At 41.8% G+C, this 20,154-nt stretch overlaps 1 protein-coding gene across 4 annotated transcripts; it reads right to left on the reverse strand.

The window, feature by feature from the left end:
• Positions 1-145: 145 nt before the first annotated feature.
• On the reverse strand, positions 146-19,237 carry pdzd7a (PDZ domain containing 7a). 4 transcript variants are annotated; one of them, XM_085477665.1, is made up of 17 exons: positions 18,929-19,237; positions 18,530-18,805; positions 17,911-18,156; positions 16,898-17,035; positions 16,592-16,766; positions 16,043-16,219; positions 15,590-15,737; positions 12,855-12,915; positions 11,701-12,228; positions 9,442-9,597; positions 8,035-8,195; positions 6,989-7,080; positions 6,818-6,909; positions 6,590-6,658; positions 5,231-5,899; positions 4,791-4,891; positions 146-1,325 (listed from the first exon to the last, which is right to left on the reverse strand). In XM_085477665.1, exons 3-17 carry the CDS (start codon positions 18,098-18,100, stop codon positions 1,149-1,151), a joined length of 2,934 nt encoding a protein of 977 aa, XP_085333791.1. In that variant the 5' UTR covers positions 18,101-18,156; positions 18,530-18,805; positions 18,929-19,237; the 3' UTR covers positions 146-1,148. The 4 variants fall into 4 exon arrangements, with proteins under 4 accessions (XP_085333791.1, XP_085333790.1, XP_085333789.1 ...); XM_085477664.1 differs by having other exon boundaries at positions 18,530-18,619; positions 18,734-19,237; XM_085477663.1 differs by having other exon boundaries at positions 18,530-19,237.
• Positions 19,238-20,154: the final 917 nt, after the last annotated feature.

A 20,154-nucleotide genomic window follows, 5' to 3' on the forward strand; every position in this document is an offset into this window, starting at 1 on the left:
AGCAGTTCGTCTTGACCACGTTTATGTGCTTAAACACACGGATGCACCGGCATCTGATTGGATGATTAGATAGGTCCGTTAAAGAGCAGGTGAACAAGTTCATCTAACAAAGTAGCCAGTGAGTAACTCAAAGGCACAGACATGCTCACTTTCATCTTAAGAATTTAATTCCATGCAGGCATATAAACAATTCAGCTTTTCTATCACTTATTAAAATCAAGCTTGAGTAACATTTTCTCAGCGTTTTTCTGACTGCCCATCTATAGAATTAAGGCACTAAGCACACTGCTTTCTCCCATCCATATTTCTTTAACCCGACTTTTATTTGTGCCACTGGACCTGCATTTCTCATTGACATGTTTTTCCAACTCTTCCACATGTCTCCATAAGCTCCATCCACAGCATGGTGTAATTAAGCCTCTAAAGTGGCGGATGGCTCCAGAATACAGGCACCTCTGCCAGAGAAATACAACACAAAACAAATACTGAGCAGCAATTTGCAATAATCTCCCCAGACATCCTCTAAACCCAAACTATCAGTTTTGACATAATACAGGGATTTAATCTGAGTATAAATCTATAAATCTCATAATGCTGGCTGAGGTAATCTCCCTCTGGCATGCCTGCAGGGCTGCTGGGCTGAGATGCTTCAAGTAAAAAGTGCAGACCACTGGCTCCACTATCAGACAGTGCTCAGAGGTCACGGCAAAGTTGCCACGTGTTGAATAGTGGCACTATTCTAACCAAAGATCATGAATTACACGATCCTATCACAAAAGCGTCTTTTAGAAAACGTGCAACATATGCATTTAGTAAAAGTTTTTCTAAAAACTAAGAATCATATAAAATTCATACAATTGCAACATTTGGTTTTCATCTCGCATTACATTATAGCAAAAGTGACCTTTATCTTGACAAATATGCAGCTGTATTAGTCTTCAAAACCAGCTGCAACCTTTATGCAAGACATACTTTATGGTATATTTTGTCATAACTTTGCCTTTGATTGTCTCCGCTGTGACCGGAGCGCTACCTATCCCATATTTCTTCTTCTGGGGTGAATCCTGTATTTATTAAGTCCCAGAGGAGCAGCAGGTTTTGTTGTCCTTCATGCCCGAGCAGCAACCTGGCTGTGAGGCACACAGAGTTTAGTCAGCAAGTCTGTTGGGGCTGCTGGGGTCGGTAGAGACCTTAGGGACCTTGACCACAAAAACCATCGGCTCTTTGGCCTTGTTGCTGAATGCACGCCGAATTACATCCACGGCGTGCTGATGAGTCACTCCCTCCAGACTCTCTCCATCTACGGACAACAGCTCATACCCTGCCTGCAGATTCAAACACATGCAAAAGGGTAAAAGAACATTGAAAAGCCACAGAAAAAGATTGAGTATCCTTTGTAAGCATGTTTTCCTCCATTTGTGTATCTCTTTTTTGTGTCTATTTTTTTTTTTTCAGAGCAACATTAAAGACAGTTTCCATAACACTGCAGAGATTGTGCCCCTCTGTGAAGAAATGTAATTTATGCCAAAGAGAGTTGGAGCTCTCCCACTTCTTTAATGCATTCACACTGAAAGCTGTCACTAGTGCACGTATAAAGTTTCCCCTTCAGCACAAGGTCTTTGGAAAAAGAATATACACTGAGACAGCCGCACAGTTAGGACTATGCTTGCTGTTTCCTGCAGGATGCGAGCAGAGAGTAGCAAATCTTTGCAGCCTCGAGGAGAGGAACTTCCTCTGATGTCATCAGCGTTTGCCAAGGATGCACCTGCCTAATGTGCTCAATCTCAGCGAAGGTTAGAAACACAGAAGCACACAAGGCCGACGGCCATTGTTGTACCTTCTTTTTTTTTCCTTTCCCTTTTCCTTTCGAGTCATTAGACACAAATAGATTATTTTCCCTTCATTCTCTACCACCCTGTTCCATCTGTTACAGCTCTAACCTATTTGGCCTGTATGGATGAGGTTAGATCCGGGCTGCTGATTTTTTTATTCTTTTTTCCAGAGAGTCCGGTGTTCACCAACAACCCTATAGCCCTCCGTGCAAACAGTATCAAAAGATTTAGCTCCATTTAACCAAAGAGGAGATTAAAAAGTGCTTTTTCATTTTTGAAAAGTAATTTATCTGAATTAAATAGATCACAACCTAATCTGCCCCATCCTCTTTACAGCCATTTATACTGAGCATTTACGAGGTTCTCTATTTTCCAGCCAACAAATAACATGGCATGTAATAATAACTACAGCTTGCATGGGAGGATCTGAGGCCAAATAGCTCATGTACTGGGCTGAGAGAAGCATAGCTCAGAGTGTTGGTTATCATAAATGTAACACCACTCATGCTCTAATTGTAGTTCGGGACAGTGGTTCGTGGCTGCTCAAATTTTGAGATAACTTTCTCTAAAATACTAAAAAAAACATTTTCTTTTTGCCTTGTGTTTAGAGAATCACTGCATTAGGATTGCATGTAAACATGCCTGCTTCTGCTAAGCAGCACTAATCAGCAGGTCCAGCTGTTGGGAATGTCATTTTGCAGGTATTAACTCAGCTGTCACGTTGACGTGACTCGCTTACGTCCACGTTCCTGCCGGTGAAGGCAGATGGCAGCGTCTAATGAACAGGACAGCACGTGTCTCATGACTAATACACACACAATACAATATTCTTCACTGGTGTGATTATCATGTGGGTCTAAGGAAACAGGATGCGTGTTAACACTGAGCCCGCCTGATCTCACTTCCCTCTGCAGAATACCGGGAGATAACACTGAGCCGTGGAGCTGATATGAGCCAGCTGACATGCCTGGTTGTTAGGTGTGAGGAAGAGACCACAGATAGCACAGGAGTGCTAGGGAGTAGCCATATATCTGTGTCTAAGCCTCATAGCCAACAACCTGTCTGTTTTTAGTCATGCTGGTGAGATGGCTAAGAAAAGATCATAGTGTCATTAGGATGCAATGTTGCTTAAATCCCTTACTTTTAACCAGACTGAAACGTCGCTTTAAATATTTGATGAATTACATTTGGTATATTCTTTTATTGAGTCCTAGAGCGAAAACCTTTAATGATTCCTTGTTTTTTTTTTCTATCAGTGCTTGGTTTTGAGTAAATTTTATGCAGAGCATTATGTTCCTCATTAGGATAACTGGTGATCCTCAAACATTTACCACCTCAGTCATCTGTAATGTGTCGAAAACCTTACTTGAGTACTAAAATCAAAACTATTATGTAACGTGTAACCCTGTGGCTAGATGCTATGTCCTGCTGGAAAAGGAAGTCTGCATAAAGTTTTTCAGCCGGTGGAACCGTGAAGAGCTCTAAAAGGTCTTGGTAGATGGCGGTGTTGACTTTGGAGTTTGATTAAAACACAGGGGACCAACCACTGCCAACATCAGCAGATGACACCTGGTGGCACCTCAGATCATCACAACCTGCAGAAACTTTACACTGGACTTGGATTCTGTATCCCTCCACTCTTCCTCCAGACTTGAAAGAGGACTTTGGACCACTGAGCAACAGTCCAGTTCTTTCCTACTTAGCTGAGCTAAGGCACTTCTCTTGTCTGTGGTTCAGAAGTGGTTTGATATTAGGACTACTACAGCTCTGGACGTAGTGAAAGATGGAAACAGCCTCAGTCAACGCCTTGTGAAGCTCTCCAAAGTTCTTGAAACAACTTTTCTTGACAATCCTCTCAAGGCTGCAGTCACCCCTGTCGCTTGTGCTCCTTTATCTACCAATCAACTTTCCATCAATATGCTTTGATACAGCTGTCTGTGAACCACCAGCCTTTTCAGCAATGACCTGTGGCTTACCCTCTTTGTGGAGGCTGTCCATGAGTTTCATGTGGACACAATGTACTAAACTAGCCTGAGAGATACACAGTATTTATACTCTTTGAAATTCAAAAAAAATCAACATTTGTATTATTTTGAGATATTTTTTCTATTATTTTTTTCTGTAAGCCATAACTGTCAAAAGTAAAACGGAGTTTAATTGCACAGTAAGTCCAGGATATCCTAAATGTTCATTTTTATTAAACTGATGGAAAATATTGAATTTTTTCCACAATATTCAAATGTCTTGAGATGCACCTACAGAGATGTGGAGTTTGTATGAATGTGAATGTAGGTATCTGTACACAGAGGGCCAGGGAAAGTTAGTTAGATATGGGATTGCCCACATGTTTGACACTGATCAGGAATAACACTCAGATAGCAGTTTTCAACTGATAACTTGCAGCTAGGAAACATACGAATTTGTCAGCAAACACGAGTACATAATGTCAGCCTCCTACTGCTGGAATAAGTATGTTTCAACTTTGCACACAAACATTTCTTCCCAAGCATCTCTAATTCCACTGAGCTTTAACAATAAGTCTGTGATTAACTTTAGTGAATGAGCGCATGTGTAGCATATGTGTTTCAGTGAACCAGGCCAAGAAGACTGTTAAGTTACTTTACAGGCAATATATTACCAATACATTAGCAGACCAGCATCCATGTACCTCATTCATAATGAAAGTGATGGGCCACTTGAGATGGCTCTCATCTACTCTCCACTCCTCATTGCACACGTCTCTGTCATAGACACAATTACTTCATAGCAACAACTCATAACCTCAGCACTGAGGGCTGGCACATCTCTCTCACAATCTGCTACAGACAAGCGCTATATAAATCCAATCAATTATTATTATTATTATTATTATTATTATTATTATTATTATTATTATTATTATTATTATGATTATTATTATTATCATTATTATTATATGTGTTCATGCTAGACGCTGACCTTCAAAGCCTGATTTGTAGATGCAGCTCCACCTGGAAAGATTTTCTCAACCTTTATCATGGGCTGGATTCTAGACTCTACACCTCCAGAGATACTAATACCTGTAAACACACAGAAAAAGAACAATAATAAACTGAGGGCATGTTTGGCAGTACCACATGTTTTGTAACTAGTCTTACACTGTATCGATTGGTCGTTTGGTCTTTTTTTGTGTGTGAACTCTTATAAATGCATTTTAGTTTAGCAGTTAGTGATGGCCTGACCTCTACTGGTCATGTAAGAGACAGCTTAGGATGAGTCACTAAGCAGTTTGTATTGTGCTTACAAGCGCATATACGGTCACAGATTAAAAACGATTTTAGAAGCTGGCATTAAAGCAAACCCTGAAATTTCAGTTTAAAGTTAAATGAAAGTCACAACAAGTGCTGTTTTTTATTTACCCAGTGAGTGCTTGGCCTTGGAAATGGTCAAAGTGGCGATTTCACACTCCTTGGGTGGTAGAGTTTGTCTTCCTTTCACTTTTTGAACATCTTGTGAGTGTCCATTCACTTGCTGAGTACTCCCACTGGCATTGGACGGGCTCTTCTCCCTCTGGGGATCAAATACCTCAGCCAGAGGGGTTCTGCCTCTCCGCTGTGAGGGAACGTGTACGCTGACCTCCGTGTAGCCCTCTTGCCTGCTCTGTCTGCCATATATACTGTCAGGACTGCCCTCTCTCCTCACTCTCCCATGGCCATTCCTCACAGGTGACCGCCCTCGTTCATAAGCCCCGTCCCCTCGGTCAGACACGGACAACAAGGAGACCTCATCGTACCACGACGCCCCATTCTCTCTTCTGATTGGGGATCGATGGGGTTGGTGGCCACGTTTAGTGCTGTGTGGGGATTCTTTGAGGAGGAAGCTGTGAGTGGGCAAGGGGCTTGGGGAACGGGAGCGCACAGAGGATACATAGTTGTCCACAGGTACATCCAGCAGAGGGGTGAAGGCACGGGATGGCGAGAGATGGCCAGACCGTTGACCTGTCACACGCAGTCTCTCCAACTCCTCGATCAACCGGCGCTCATGCAGTCTGTCGTGGACCGGCTGCAGATAAAATCCACCCTTGTAGTCTGTACAAACATATAAACAGTGAGTGACTGAGTCAGTGCATATTATAAAGCTTATGATGGAGCAGAATCAGTGCTGTGAGTTTCATCCGTGCTTTCTACTTCCATGTTAAAACTTAGCTATGCTGGCAGAAGACAGAACAACGACAGCTCAGAGATGTTTTGACAGATATCTGCTGTTTTCATAATACTGACCCTTTGACCCGGGCCTATGACCTCAGAGGCGGCTGCAATCAGTCTGAAGATGGGACTGATTGTGTCTCGCTTGCTTTTAAATGAAGTAAATGCTCAAAGCATCTTTGCATTGTTGAAGTGTCACACAGCACGTCTCTGTCTTTTCTGTATGCACCGAGATGTAAAACAACCCTCTTCAGCACGAGCACGGGAAACCTGATCTGTTCGGGGTGTGTGTGTGTGTGTGTGTGTGTGTGTGTGTGTCCTTTTTATATGAGGGTGGGGAATGTGTGCCAGGGACAGGATATGGTCTGCGTGTGAAGGTGTTTGGCTTTGACTATGAATATAAGATGAGGCAGGAATAAAGTGGCAGAAAACTAGAGACAGACAGAGAGAGGTTTGAGCCTCTGTATAAGTTATAATCCTACAGGAGCCATCAAGCAGATAGAGAGAAAGGTTGAAGAAAGGACCGAGGCCTAGATAAGGAGAGTGCGAGAGCAAGAGATACAGCCCATGTACCTGGGATTGGGGTGATGAGGTGACGACGAGGAGTTCCACTACGAGGAGAACGCAGAGCTGGGGAACGCGCTAAAAAGAAAGATTTCATTTTTTTTAATCTCACTTGAAAAATTCTTTTCTGTTTTTTATTCTGTCACAGCTTAGAATTTAATCTTGTAAAACTGGATAAATAAACAACAACAACAATAAAATATCAGGGCAGTGATGTCAGGTGCATCCTATGCTTACATGAGCGACTCTTGAGAATATCGTACGCTTCCAGCTCAAAAGGCATGACCATGCTGTCAAAGCGACCCAACTCAGTCATTGGTATCAGCATTCTGCAGTGGATATAAAGCGGACATGTAGTTCATACAGCATGTAAACACATAAAGCAGTATTATGCCTTGTGTATCTCACCTTATTTCCCTGAGAAGCAGCAGTTTCTCTGGCCTGTCCAAGATTGCCAGAAGAGGACGCACCAAGTCCTCGATTACAGAGTCGGACAGAAACTGTAGGAAGGATTTGATTGGTGCACAAATTAAAGTAGGCAAACAAAAAGAACCAGCTGGACATGTACACTGAGGATCTGACTGAGCTCAAAAAATATTTATACCCAGACAACTGACTTTAAGTAAATTTGAGTACATGTATAACATGCTTGTAATTTTGTTACATAAGTGCACTAAAAAACATTAATTTAATGGAAATTGAAGAACAGAAATGTACTTGATTAGTGTACATTCAGTTTACATAAAGCATATTTTGCTTAATCGACAATTATTTGAATCAATAAACATTTGATTTTAAATATTTCAGTATGATTTTGCTCAAAATTATTGCTTCATCTTTATGAGAGCGAAGAATCATTTTTTGAGTGTGTGATTATAAAATTAGTTTTACAATGTCATCTCTGCGAGAAGTTTTTACACCTCTGGATACATCTCAGCTTGTCCAAGAAAAGTTTGCTTCACACACCGAGGCTCCAGTATCTCAAGATACACATTTACAGCACGAGACAAATTTGTGATAAAACATATTATAGATTAGAGATAATGGGAAGTATAGTTTTTAGAGCTCTGCACTTGCTGTGACTAAAAGCTCAGCGTGCAGAAACACTTTATGTGATGAACTGAGCACATGTTTATACCTCTGCAGCAAGTCCTAACCTTCTTGTCTTCGACCTCCCTTTTGTTTTGTCCCGTCTCTCTAAGCTCTCTTGTCAATACCCTCTGAGGTCAGACAACGGGCTAGCCAAGGAGCTGAATATTTTAGGATTAAGGTGGACTGAGAATGAATCAAATGACAGCTTATGTTCGATCCCGATCATAAAGACAGGCCAAATCCATCTTTTGTCACAGCTGTTACACGACACATCTGTGACTAAAGAACACTCGATGACTCACTGCACTCTCACAGCAGCGTGCCTCTGAGGTGGCGATGGTAATTTCAGTTTAGAAACTCACTCGCCGACAGTGTCTCATCACAGCAGCCACCTCATCCTGACTGAGCAGTTTCTTTGCCATGTCCTCCACGTGCTGCAGGACCTCGAGTCGGGGCAGTGGGCTGCCAGCTCGGGATTCCCTCGGGGAGGTCAAGAGGTGGAATGGGCGTCCCCGTTCCTTATCTAAAGAATAATGTAGATAAAAGAAATGATGTGCAAAGAAGAAACTGTCCTGATGGCATTTAAAACTCTTCCAGTTAGATGTTTGACTTCTCAACATCTATAAATAAATTGTGCAGGTTTTTTTTACCATCAGGAGAACTTACACTAACTTTAAATTAAGATATTAAATTAAGAAATCAAGCTTATCAAGGCATCTTAACTTATGCTCTTCACCATTACATTTTTGCTTCTAACACATCTGAATAGTATTTCTGTTTGTAACTAAGTTTTCTACAACACATCAGCCGAGACCCTATTTTTATGCAATTAACTGGATATTGTCATCATGAATGTTACACTCTTACAGGACTTTACAACATTAGAGATGAATAAAACCCTAAACATAATGGAACACCTCTATAAATCAGGGAAAGCAATGCAAATTTACAAAATCTTACTTATTACTGCAAACTTGTCATCTCACGAGGCTGTTTTAACATTTGAATTCTGTATTATAGCTCTGTCATGGTAGAGCACTGGGTTTTTGTCCTCGGGTCATTTTCTCTCTCTCTCTTTGTTGTAGGATTGGTTGGGCAGGTCGGAGCGTGGGGTCCTGCTGTTCAGAAAACACACTTGTAGTTCACTGACCTTATCAGGAGCTGGTATTAAAAGGGAAGCTCCATACTGAGTCTCTATCACAGCACACCACACCACTGTGTGCCATCTCAGATTGGTAAACAGGCCTCATTCTTGGTTACTCCAGCTATTCTTGTTCTCTCCTCTATGTCTTCATGATTTTGCTGCCCTGCTGAAGAAAAGACCCACCCGAGCTTTCTCACCTGCCACCTTCAAACCAGCGCTACCCACAATGACTTCTTTTAAAGAGGCTTTCCATCTCACCTCACTTGCGTTCTCAACCTCCTTCGACCCTGAGAACAACCCAGTGCCTCTCTATCCAAGCTCACTAGTCTTAGCTTCAAGTAAGAAACTCACACACTCCTAAAGACTTTATCTACAACTGGACTGTTGGGAAACCTCCCCTCACATTCTGCTGGATATAATGTCCTCACTTATCTCCTTCAGAGAACGCTATGCCCTGATTATAATTAAAAGTGTGGCCTTAAAATGAGACACTGTGTATTATAATTAGTCAATTTAACGACCTCTGAGTCATGTTCCACAATTTGTTCAAAACCTGAAGCAACATTTCACTTTGCAGGCTGCACTATGTGAAAGAAAAACCCACACCCTGTGACCGCTCTCTCACCTTTGTTTGCACGGCGAGACGGCGACTTGGAGCGACTCCTCTCTTTGCGGTCTTTCTTAAATAAGAGGTTGACAAAGGTTTTGGAGCGTTTCAGACTAGTTTTACCCTCTTCTGAGCTTTTCTCCCTGTGTTGCCTTTTCTTCTTCTGTCTCTCCTCTAAAGGTGGGGGGGGAAAAACAGACAAATATCTCTTTTTAAATTAACACACATACTGTACTTTGTGCACTAAACAAACTATAGACTACATGTCATCTTTTTTTGCAGTTATGTCTTGTACACAGGAAAACTGACTGAGCCACAGCAGGAGTAGGACATTCTGCATATCTGTGTTGGGTGCTGAAAGCATAATTCATTAGGCCTTGTTGTGCTCAATGCTTAACTGTAAGCTGGTAACAGTGGCTGACACGCACTCTCCTTTATAAGCACAGACTTTTCATTTCTCTTCCAGTCAGCTTCTCTTTTCACTGCAGTAAATCTGACACTGTGGAAAGCAACAGTGTATCACTGATGAATTGCAGCCTCACCAACCTGAACACACCCCCATCTATTAGAAGCACTACAGAGAAGTGCTCCCGCTTACAATAACAAATGTCCAATCAGACCTAAGCTTTGCCCGAGCCCCCACCAGGTTCTGAAGCTACGAGTGAGCTGGAGAAATTGAAAAGGAAAGGCTAATAACTCAACAGCCCCACCAAGGCTTGGATAGATATTTCTCCATATGCTTGGTCTTATTCATTTCTCACAGAGGTACAACAAGTGAGAGTAAAGGGCAGTGATTAATCATGAGTCTGTGGCAACCTTGTGCTCATAGACAAATTCTGTATGGAGCTTAAATCAGCCGTGGAGAGTCTGAATGTTCTTGTTTACTTTCTGGAGTGATGGAGGGTTAAGGCGTTGTCTAACTGATGCGTGTCCTATAGGAAGAGCCCAGAAGCAGTGAACTGTCACAAACATCAGCTCAATATCTGATAACAGTGCCGCAATTCTGGAAAGACTGATTTCTTAGCTGGGGTTAACCCTCGTTAACACTCTGTGTATTTATGTCCACGTCTCCCTCAGTTCAGTGTCACATTGTCAATGTCTCTTCCCTGAACTTGTGTGCCTTTCTCTGTGTTCCCTCTGTGCTCAGTTTAGTTTTCCCAGTTTAGTTCTGTTTCTTTGTGAAGCCTGCAATAAAGCAGAGGTTTTGAGTTCAGCTTTTGTCTCTGTGAGTTTTGCGTTTGGGTCCTCATCTGCCTTGTATCAATGGTCAGGCTGGTGGAGCTGTAGTGCTATAAGGGAGATATTTTCTTGGCACTCTTTGCATGCATTAGTATCGACTGGGCATCGTTTAAATGCCACAACTTACCCGAGTATTGTTACTGACCACCTCCACTCCTCTATAACCACCGTGTACCCATCTCCTGATGGCTGGATAATCAACTATGTCAGAAACTTTTATTGATCTTTGAGTATATCTAGTATATATCTATGAGTAATGTGTCCAGCACCTTGAAACTATGCCATGATGAATTAAAGCAGTTCTGAAGGCATCAAGAGGGCCCAACCCGATACTAGCAAGATGTACCTAATACAGTCCATAATTAAAACCAGTGACGTAAAACATCACTTGTCTGCTTAAATTTTCGTCACATGAATAAACTGTGTTGGTTGTATGCTCACTACCAAAATACTGAGAGCTTTATTTTTTATGCCACCATCTCGGTTTAACCACTGCTGCTAAAGTTAATAAATTAAAAAGTATTGTGTTTGTGTTGTTTTCTCAGAAAACACTGCCTTAATTGTAAACACCTAGACTGTGACTAAAATATGGTAAATGGCCTGCATTTGTATAGCGCTTTTCTAGTCCATAGGACCCCAAAGCGCTTCACACTACATTCAGTCATTCACCCATTCACACACACATTCACACACTGGCGATAGCAAGCTACATTGTAGCCACAGCTGCCCTGGGGCGCACTGACAGAGGCGAGGCTGCCGGACACAGGCGCCACCGGGCCCTCTGACCACCACCAGTAGGCAAACACGGGGTTAGTATCTTGCCCAAGGATATTTGGCATGCAGCCAGGAGGCAGCCTGGGATTGAACCACCGACCTTCTGATTAGTGGCTGACCTGCTCTGCCACCTGAGCTACAGCCACCCCATATGTCCTAAATAGGCTGGAAAAAACTTGTCAGCTAATAATAATGTACATAGAGAACTACCTTGCATCCATAGTTCCCCACATTTAACAACCCCAAAGAGCCTGCAGACCTCACCTGACTCTGTGATGTGACTCTGGGAACGACTGATTGGCTTCCGCGGTCTGCTCAGGGCCATCAGAGCTGCTGTCTTTGGTGAGTGTTTCTCAACTTCCTGCTTCCCTGATGACAGCGTTTTCACCCGTCCCTGTCCACCTTCTCCAGCTCCTCCCATCTCCCTTGGCCCTTCTCCTTTCCCACGTATGACCGTGTCCTTCAACACTAATGTGGCACCAACAGTCCGGCTTGTTTCTGTCGTGGAGAGCCTTTCGGGGTGTGACCCGTTAGGTAACAGGTGGTCCTGGTAGTTTGGAGGTTGGGGTTCAGTCTGTATGGCGGAGTCAGCAGTTCGATCAGTACTGCTCGGACGTCGGGAGTGGTCCTCAGTGCAGATGCCAATGTCTACCATCTCTGAGCCAAAGACAGGAGGGAAGAGGACCTGGGAGAGACCACTGAGGGAACTGAGAGGGGTGGTGGAGGACAATGACGAGGCAGAAGAGTTGGAGTCTGAACCCTGTGATGATGGTGGAGGGCCTCCATTGGCTACTATAGAACACAATCCAAAGAATATAAGGGATTAGTGTGTGTAACAGCTGCCATATGTTACAGCAACATAAATATACATGCTAGACTGGACTGTGGATAAAGTTTTCCCATAAAAGCTTAATTTGTTTCCTTCTTATTTCTGCTTTCTTTGAATGAAAACCTGTCTGTTCTCATATCCCCATAATCCTGTGAGCTTTTGATAGACAGAAAAAAAAGCAGGACTTCTTTTTTTCTTTTTTCCTAATGAAACTCCAAAGTGACTCTGCATCTTGGCATCTCGACAGATGTCAAGTCATGCTCCATTCCAGATGACTGAGCTGCCTTTGAGTACACTGAATTAATCCCTAGCTGTGTTGAGATGGGCTCGTATCAAAGCAAAAAACAAGGAACTGGAGTGCTATTAAGAAACTGAATGACAGCTTTCTTGTTCAAGAAGGCTACACAAGGCCACTATCCCACTAATTTTTAAATGTTTCCAAGGAGACTCCACCATGTAGCTTTGAAAACCAGATAAAATCTTCATTGATTTTGTTTAGTCAAGGCAGTACTTCTCACGCCACCGTTCATTATCTCTTGTAAAACTTGTGTTAAACATTGTCCAGGGACTGTAAAAACAGTCAACATACACTTTTCCAGCCAGCCGTATTCTGCCACCATCTCCTTGTATGCGGGGTATCTGCCAGCTTCCTGTTGAAGATCAAAAAAACAAAATGTTCATCGAGAACAGCAAACAGTCAGCATGATTACTATGAAGTAGACTCTCTAGACTTTATTGACTGTTAGTGAGGTTTTTCAACATTTAAAAATGAGCCAGCATTTGTTCATTTGGATTTTTTCCTGTAGTTTTTTGTTACTTGTGAGCCACATTCACACTCTGCAAAAAAGAGTTTACAGCAACATGTTGATAATAGCAGTGTTTACATGAGGATCGTCAGCAAGTTCAGTTCGATTCAGTTTTATTTAGACAGCACCAAGTCATGACAACAGTTATATTGCTTTTATTTATTATGTTTGTATTTAAAGCTTGGTATATTACACAGTATGTAGCTGGAGAGAAACAGCAATTTTTGTTGTATGAAAATACACAAAGAACTGGCAATGGGGTGAATATGGATCTGAATCTGATCTTAAAAGAAGGAATAGTGTCTTCTGAATCCAATTAAAGGACCTGAATCCTCCAAAAAAAAAATCTTCAGAGAGGGAAAACAGTCAGCACATGAATGTAAGGTGTACAGATGTGGAGACACGGCCTTTAAGGGAAGGATGGGGCTATCTACTGTATCCATACACTTAGGGCGAGATGGGAATTAGGAAAAGGGGGGAAGTAAAACATGGGTGAAAGTCATCAGAAAATCGCAAAGAAAGGAGCAAAATTCAAAGCAAAACATAAGCGGCAACAAAATGAGTAAAATTGGATTTTTTTTTAAAACTAAACACAGAGATGCAAAAACTTGCACTAAAACATGATCTAAAGTTAGAATAAGAAGCATGGGAAAAAACTAAAACTCTTCACTAGAGGAGGAATAAAGTAAACACAGAACTCAGAGATTTATTAATATTATAAAGCATCAAACTCACTAGAGAGTAATGAGGAAATTAAAACAGGAGTGCAAAAATCAGCCTGCCAAATATAAGAACCAAAACTTCAAACTCAAGCAGATAACTAACAATTCAAAACTTAGAGGTAGAAAAAAACTGCTGGGACCACAACAAACACGTTACTGTGTGCTCATTAGCATGTCACATACAGCTGAGAGTGATGAGAAGGTATCATTTTAGTTCTGCAGATTAATCTGACAAGATTACGACCACAGATATAAAACAATGGCTAACCGAAGTATTATCATTTGACATGAGTCCTGAATTCAATTTCAAGCTAGTCCATACACTAATCTTTAAGACATGACGCTCAAAACCAAAATGTGAACTTGGTGAAGAGGGCAAAAGGAAAGTCTTTATCCTTTGAGCACCACTTGCAATGACAATCCCTGGAATCACTGGAATATTTGGACCAATCAATAAGCTGTCCACACATTAAAGCGAGCACTGGGCTTACAGGTTGTTCTGCCTTTGATATTTTCAGTTATGCATACCAGCTTAATTTCCACCTTTTGACCTCTGTGCAGCATCTTATTGTACTTAATGTTAGTTTAGTTATGTTATATTTGCTCTAGTAATGATTAGTAATTGCTTTAATATCCAGTTCAAATGAATCCTTACTTCAAATGTAAAGCTGTAAGGATATTAAGGTGCTTGTATTTACTGTATAGGTTAGGGTAAATATTATGTGGTTCACAGAATTACAAAACACGTGGCTCTCGTAAGCACATAATACTGTATAATGCCTTCTCAACTTTTTTTAAGGAACTGTCTCATCAGCACTCATTTTTTCCTTTAAGAGCACAGGTGTGAGGGTCTTAAATAATAAAACCTTGCTTTACTATGTGTGTGATCCATCCATACAGGACAGGACAGGAGGAAGGCATAAATTAAGGCTTTCGGTTGATTATAACCTGATCCTCGCCTGCCTTTGAATAATGAACGTCGTGCCTGGCTGTTTTTCACACGTGGAACCTGAGATCAGGGGGGTAAAATGAGCATGCAGCAATGCTAGCGAGCTGAGAGCACGCCGCACATCACACATACACCGATTCATACGCACCTACACGCGGTGCCTTTATCCAGAAATGACACAGGTTAAGTGCTGCGGCCTAGCACACATACTCAGGCACACATAAGAAATTTGAGGGCTGTAAGCCAACTGTCTGCTCAGCAGTGCAGGCTCATTGAGAAGAGCCGGTGTTGTTTACACGCTAGCATTTATTATTGTGTCAGCACTCAAGGCTCCAATCAGCTGTTAAGTTTAAACTGAAGCAAATTATTAACACTCCACTGCAATTAGAGAACTTCCTGAAATCAAACTTCAGTCTCATTTCAGACAACACTGAGTTTTTTTTTAGTTTGGTGGTTTGACAAAATGTTGCTCATGTACACCTCAGCATTCAACTGGAGGTATGTTTATGTCCAAAAGAGGAAAATAAGCCCAATATATACTCTCATGTTAGCTCTTTGTCTTGTGTTCCTCTCACTCCTTGGAATATATTTAGCTTTTTGGCTGTTAAATCCTCTACTCTCGTCACTTGCTCTGTGTGTGCTGTCTGAAACTGAGCCAAGACATTTAAGTCACAGGTTGTAAAAGGAAGAACAAAAATGTGTCCTCATGCTGTGACAGTCCTCTCATACCCTGTTGATTTGTTAATTATAAAAATGTAAAAAGAAAAAAAACCCAACCCAACAACCTGAAACTGATTAGCTCAGCTTTAAACATATTTTTTTTTTCCTTTTTTTTCCATTCGCTCACCCTGATGGTCAACATGACGTGGGTGTGGCTCTTCAGGACCTCCACCGCATTGCTGTGAGTGATGTCATCAAAGCTCACCCCATTAGCTGCAAGGATCTGATCCCCCATTTTGATGCCATGCTGCTCTGCAAGTCCACCTGGGTCCAACCTGATGAGCAGTATGAAAAAATCCAGACATGAAAAAAAGAAATGTAACTACTAATTGAATTTAAATGTGAGCTTCTTTGCTTTGATCTACCACAAAGACTCAGATAAACTTTGCAAATGAGATTATGATATCATCTTTAATTATTGGGGTTAATATTATTATTTGCAGCCAGGTGGGGTAAACCTGGATTCCACCAAGTGCACCAATATAACCATCCTGAGGCCTAAATGATTTTACAACAGGTACTAATTAATTTTTTTTTATCTCATGCAGAAAAAACAAAAAAACAGTGTTTGTATTCATACTTAGACACATAGATCCCCAATCCAAACTCTCTTCCTCCTCTGATGTTGAAGCCCAAGCAATAATCATCTGACGTGGTGAAGAGATGTACGATCCTGCGAAGAGCGCTGTCCGAACTGGCCTCTGAAGGGGTACGACCGCTCTCCTCCACTACCATCCGCCGGTGAATCAGATCCACCCTGCACGCACACACATAAATACACACAAAAGGAGACATTGTATATGCACACATGAAAACACTCATATAAACTGCTTTCTCTCTGTCCACTGAATTCAGGTGTGTCAGTATCAGATAATCAAGTAGCCATAAAGGTCACAGCAGTAATCAATCCACTGATGCCACATGAAACCAAGATACTGTATATCCCAAAAGAAAGATAACCAGTGTGAGCTACAGTCAAGTGACAAGACTTGACAAAACGAGAGCCACACAAAGGTCAGTGATAGTAGTTCCAAAGCTGTAGTCTCTTACATATTCAGCAATAAGTATTTCATCAGTAAATGTTTGATATCTTGGTAGTTTCCAGCCCTGCTGAGTGGACTGGCCTCACCATGTGGTCTTCTCCTTAGAGTAGCGGATGCCGGGGATCTTGCCCACCCGTCTCACCACCATCCTCAGCCTGTTGTTTCCTGTCAGGACCTTCACAGCACTGCTCATGGTGATGCTCTCCAGGCTGACCCCGTTCACCTCCACCAGCTTGTCACCCACAGTCAGCCCAGCCTCCGCTGCAGACACAGGCAGAATTCAGCATGAAAAACCAGAAGACAACATTCCCACGTGTAAGCACACTGGGAAAAAAAGCTTGTCGTGACCATTTACATAGACAGTCTGATGAACACACACATTTCTTCCTAACCTGCAGGGCTGTTGTCCTGCACCTTACTGACAAATATGCCGAGTCCATGTTCAGAGCCCCCGCGGACACTGAAACCCAGACGCCCATCTGGACTCTTATCTACTGTCACTGTGTGAATGTCTTCACTGTCATCCCCTCCTGCAAACACACAAAACACCAACATGAGTCCACCATAAATATGCACAGTGTGACCCACAAGTATTCCCAGGATTGGGACACTTCCAACAAAATATGATTTGAAAATTCAAAGCTGATGGGAAAAAAACTCATTTACAAAGAACAGACAATAAATGACAAACAATAAACATTCTAACATTTAAAAGTTACTGATAACAAACCTATTGACTGTTAAACCTAAAACATATGTATCAACCTTAAATGAAAAACTTCATCCTTATGAACTTTTTCAGGTCACAGGTCGACAGACTCCTATGAAGTTAACTGACAAATGAAATGCATTTATATAGGCTCATCATTGAAAGCAACTTTATTTAACTGACAGAATTTTTGCACAACTTGGGTGGCGCCTACTGTGAATACAACTAACCATTAATTAACATTTGTGTTGATCACTCTGATGTTGTCTCAATTAAATATTGGCCGATCAGTCTTTCAAATGTCAGAAATATCCAAAGCCAAAATTCACATCTTCACACAACTTTTTGGTCTCGTCTTAAATGAGCAAAGCCTACTGCGGACATTCAGTTTCTGATCACTGAAAATGAAGAAGACTACCAAAATTTTACATTTCAGATACTTGAATTGTTTGCATTTCTGCTTAAAAATAGAAAAGAGGTTGACTAAAAAAGTTTTTAGTAACTCAGTTCTCATTGCCTTTTAGCTTAAAAACACATAAGATTAACTCTGTCCACAGTATTTTACATATGTATATCAGCTTGCTCTGAATTGATTTTAAACAAATATCTGTGTCACTGATTGTCCTGAATACACCTTTGCAGCCAGTTGCTGTGTTGCCATGGTAGCAGAAGACTGTTACTGGGACCAGACCTCACCATCAACAGGTGCATTGATGAGGATGACCCTGCCCATGGGTGAGGAGGACCTGCGTCTGTGGCGCTGCTTCTTCACCATGTAGCGTGTGGTGCTGTGGGAACCCCCATTCGGACCTCCGTTTTTAAAGTGGGGGTGCCCCCCTCCATTTGTCATCTCCCTCCAGGCTGGAGTTTGAAAGGAGTCAGCCATGGTAAGTGTCCAAAAACTCTTCCCTCAGTCATCCAGGCGGGAGGATATGTGGAGTCCTAGTTTAGGATGGCAGAGATGGAGCCAAGTGTTTGGGGAAAGGCAGTGAGGGACAAATAACTTGTAAAATGGACACTTTAGCACCTGCTTGTCCAAACTGAACCCCACTGGAGGAGGCAAGTAAAAAAGCTGCTGGTAGCATCTCTAATCTCAAGTGACATCAGTTTCATTCAGTAGATAAAGCTTAAAAATAGGAACCAGGTTGAAAAGAAACCTCTGACTTCAGCTGAAGCCACACAGCTAAGTCACAAAACACAAAAGTTGGCTAAAAGAAAAGCTCCATGACTGAAGAGAGGGATTTTCTCACACTCAGATATAATCCTGGTCTTATAAGTCAAAGATGTTGCCGTGATCCAACAGTGTCCTCTGTACCTTCCGAAACCAGGGTACCCGGTGCCCGCTGTCTGCAGAGAAGTCAGCAGTGCAGGGTGATTCCCCTCTGGTCATGTTTAATTAAACGGCCTGTTGTGAAAAGAATATGTTGTGATGAGTAATGTGGCCTCAGAGCTGAAGAATAGACAATGAAATCCTTTAATTCTGACACAGTATTGACCTGTGAGGATAAGAAACACTCACTGAACTCCCGTGGCCGTCTATTAATCAGCACCATGGACAGCAACTCAGTCAGCATGCATATAACCAACAGGTCTAATTTGACAGTAAGTTATATGAGCGACAGTTTGCAGGGAGGCATAATTATAGGTGGACTTTAATTCTGTTCATATCTTCGACTTGCTGAGTCTAAAATAAAGTAAAGAATTTTAGCATTACCTGCCGTGTCCATGTTGCGCTGGCTGCGCTCGCACTGAGCTGGTCCGCCTCACTGACGCATTAAGAGACACCTCCGGAGCGTTAATGCCACCTCATTTGTTCTCCCGGTGACCATTATTGTCTTAAGAGGTGTAATCCTTTTACATAAGCCCCCACCCGCAGCTGTGCAGCCACTAGCGCTGGGGCTGGAGATGAGTAAGTACACTGATTACTCAAACAGTAAAGTAACACTCACTCAAGACTTCTCCAGCGTGTCCTCGAGTAAACTTTCTTATTAATGTGCTACTGGACTTGGGTAGAGCTGGAGAGAGATGAGCTGGAGAGAGATGAAGGCGGGGGAAAACGGAGCAGCTGATCCTCCTGCCACGCCGTTAAGATGGGTAAACAACCCCACCCGGTGGCTAGTTTAGTCACATCCATGTGGGTCTCCAGCTCAAAAGCAGTTTTGTAGGAGACTGTGGAGGAGTGTGGTTAACAGGGCTTTCAGAAAACAGAAGTTGTCATTTATCTTTTACAAAAGATATTTATCTTTATTTCTGGTTTGTCATTATTAATCTGACATTATTATATCTACACAACACAGATAGGCCTACATAAACACGTGCATGCCCCACTGGTTGCTGCTGTGCGCTGTAACAACGCGTCAGCGAAGCGCCATATGGAGGCAGATACCTATATTCAATTAAATATCATCATAAGTCGTTGACTTTCGAACCAATTTGGATTCAGTTTGGTTCATTAAAAATGCCAGAACGGATACAGAAGACTTAGTAACGCTTAATATGTTTCCAGGTTTCATGTCAAAATGATGTTCTGCTTCAAAAACTGAAATGTGTAAAAATCATTTTAAAACTTTGAAATCAGAGCTGCAACCTGTTTCTGCTCTCGGAGAATTATTATTTTGTATATTCATCATAAATATATTATTTTCTGCATTTAATCTTTGTGTATCTTTTTCATTCATGTCTGGTTTTTAACTGAATGCCAGCATTTAATGTGATATATTTACCGTCCATGTACTGCCACTTTTGGCCACAACAAAAGAAGAAACAAACACACAAGGGGCCATTTTTCGGTGCTGCACTATTACTGCCAATACAAAGATTCATTTACGTTTTTCTCTGAAATATCGACCTTGGACACCTTATGTAAATGCCATCCTATGAAGAAGGATTTTTATTATCGAGTGGTTGCATGCTTTGCGTTTTAATGTTGAGTGTATTTTA

Source organism: Copadichromis virginalis, linkage group LG13 (assembly GCF_057382275.1).
Source record: "Copadichromis virginalis isolate Kocher_CV1m ecotype Utaka linkage group LG13, C_Virginalis_male_GT1.1, whole genome shotgun sequence".
Taxonomy (NCBI): domain Eukaryota; kingdom Metazoa; phylum Chordata; class Actinopteri; order Cichliformes; family Cichlidae; genus Copadichromis; species Copadichromis virginalis.

Excerpts from the sequence above, each read along its gene's own strand:
- pdzd7a (XM_085477665.1), bottom strand. The coding sequence starts at position 18,100 with ATGGCTGACTCCTTTCAAACTCCAGCCTGGAGGGAGATGACAAATGGA. Across the intron at positions 17,036-17,910 it reads CATCAATGCACCTGTTGATG|GAGGGGATGACAGTGAAGAC; the intron begins GTGAGGTCTGGT and ends GTGTGTTTGCAG. Across the intron at positions 16,767-16,897 it reads GCAGGACAACAGCCCTGCAG|CGGAGGCTGGGCTGACTGTG; the intron begins GTTAGGAAGAAA and ends CTGTGTCTGCAG.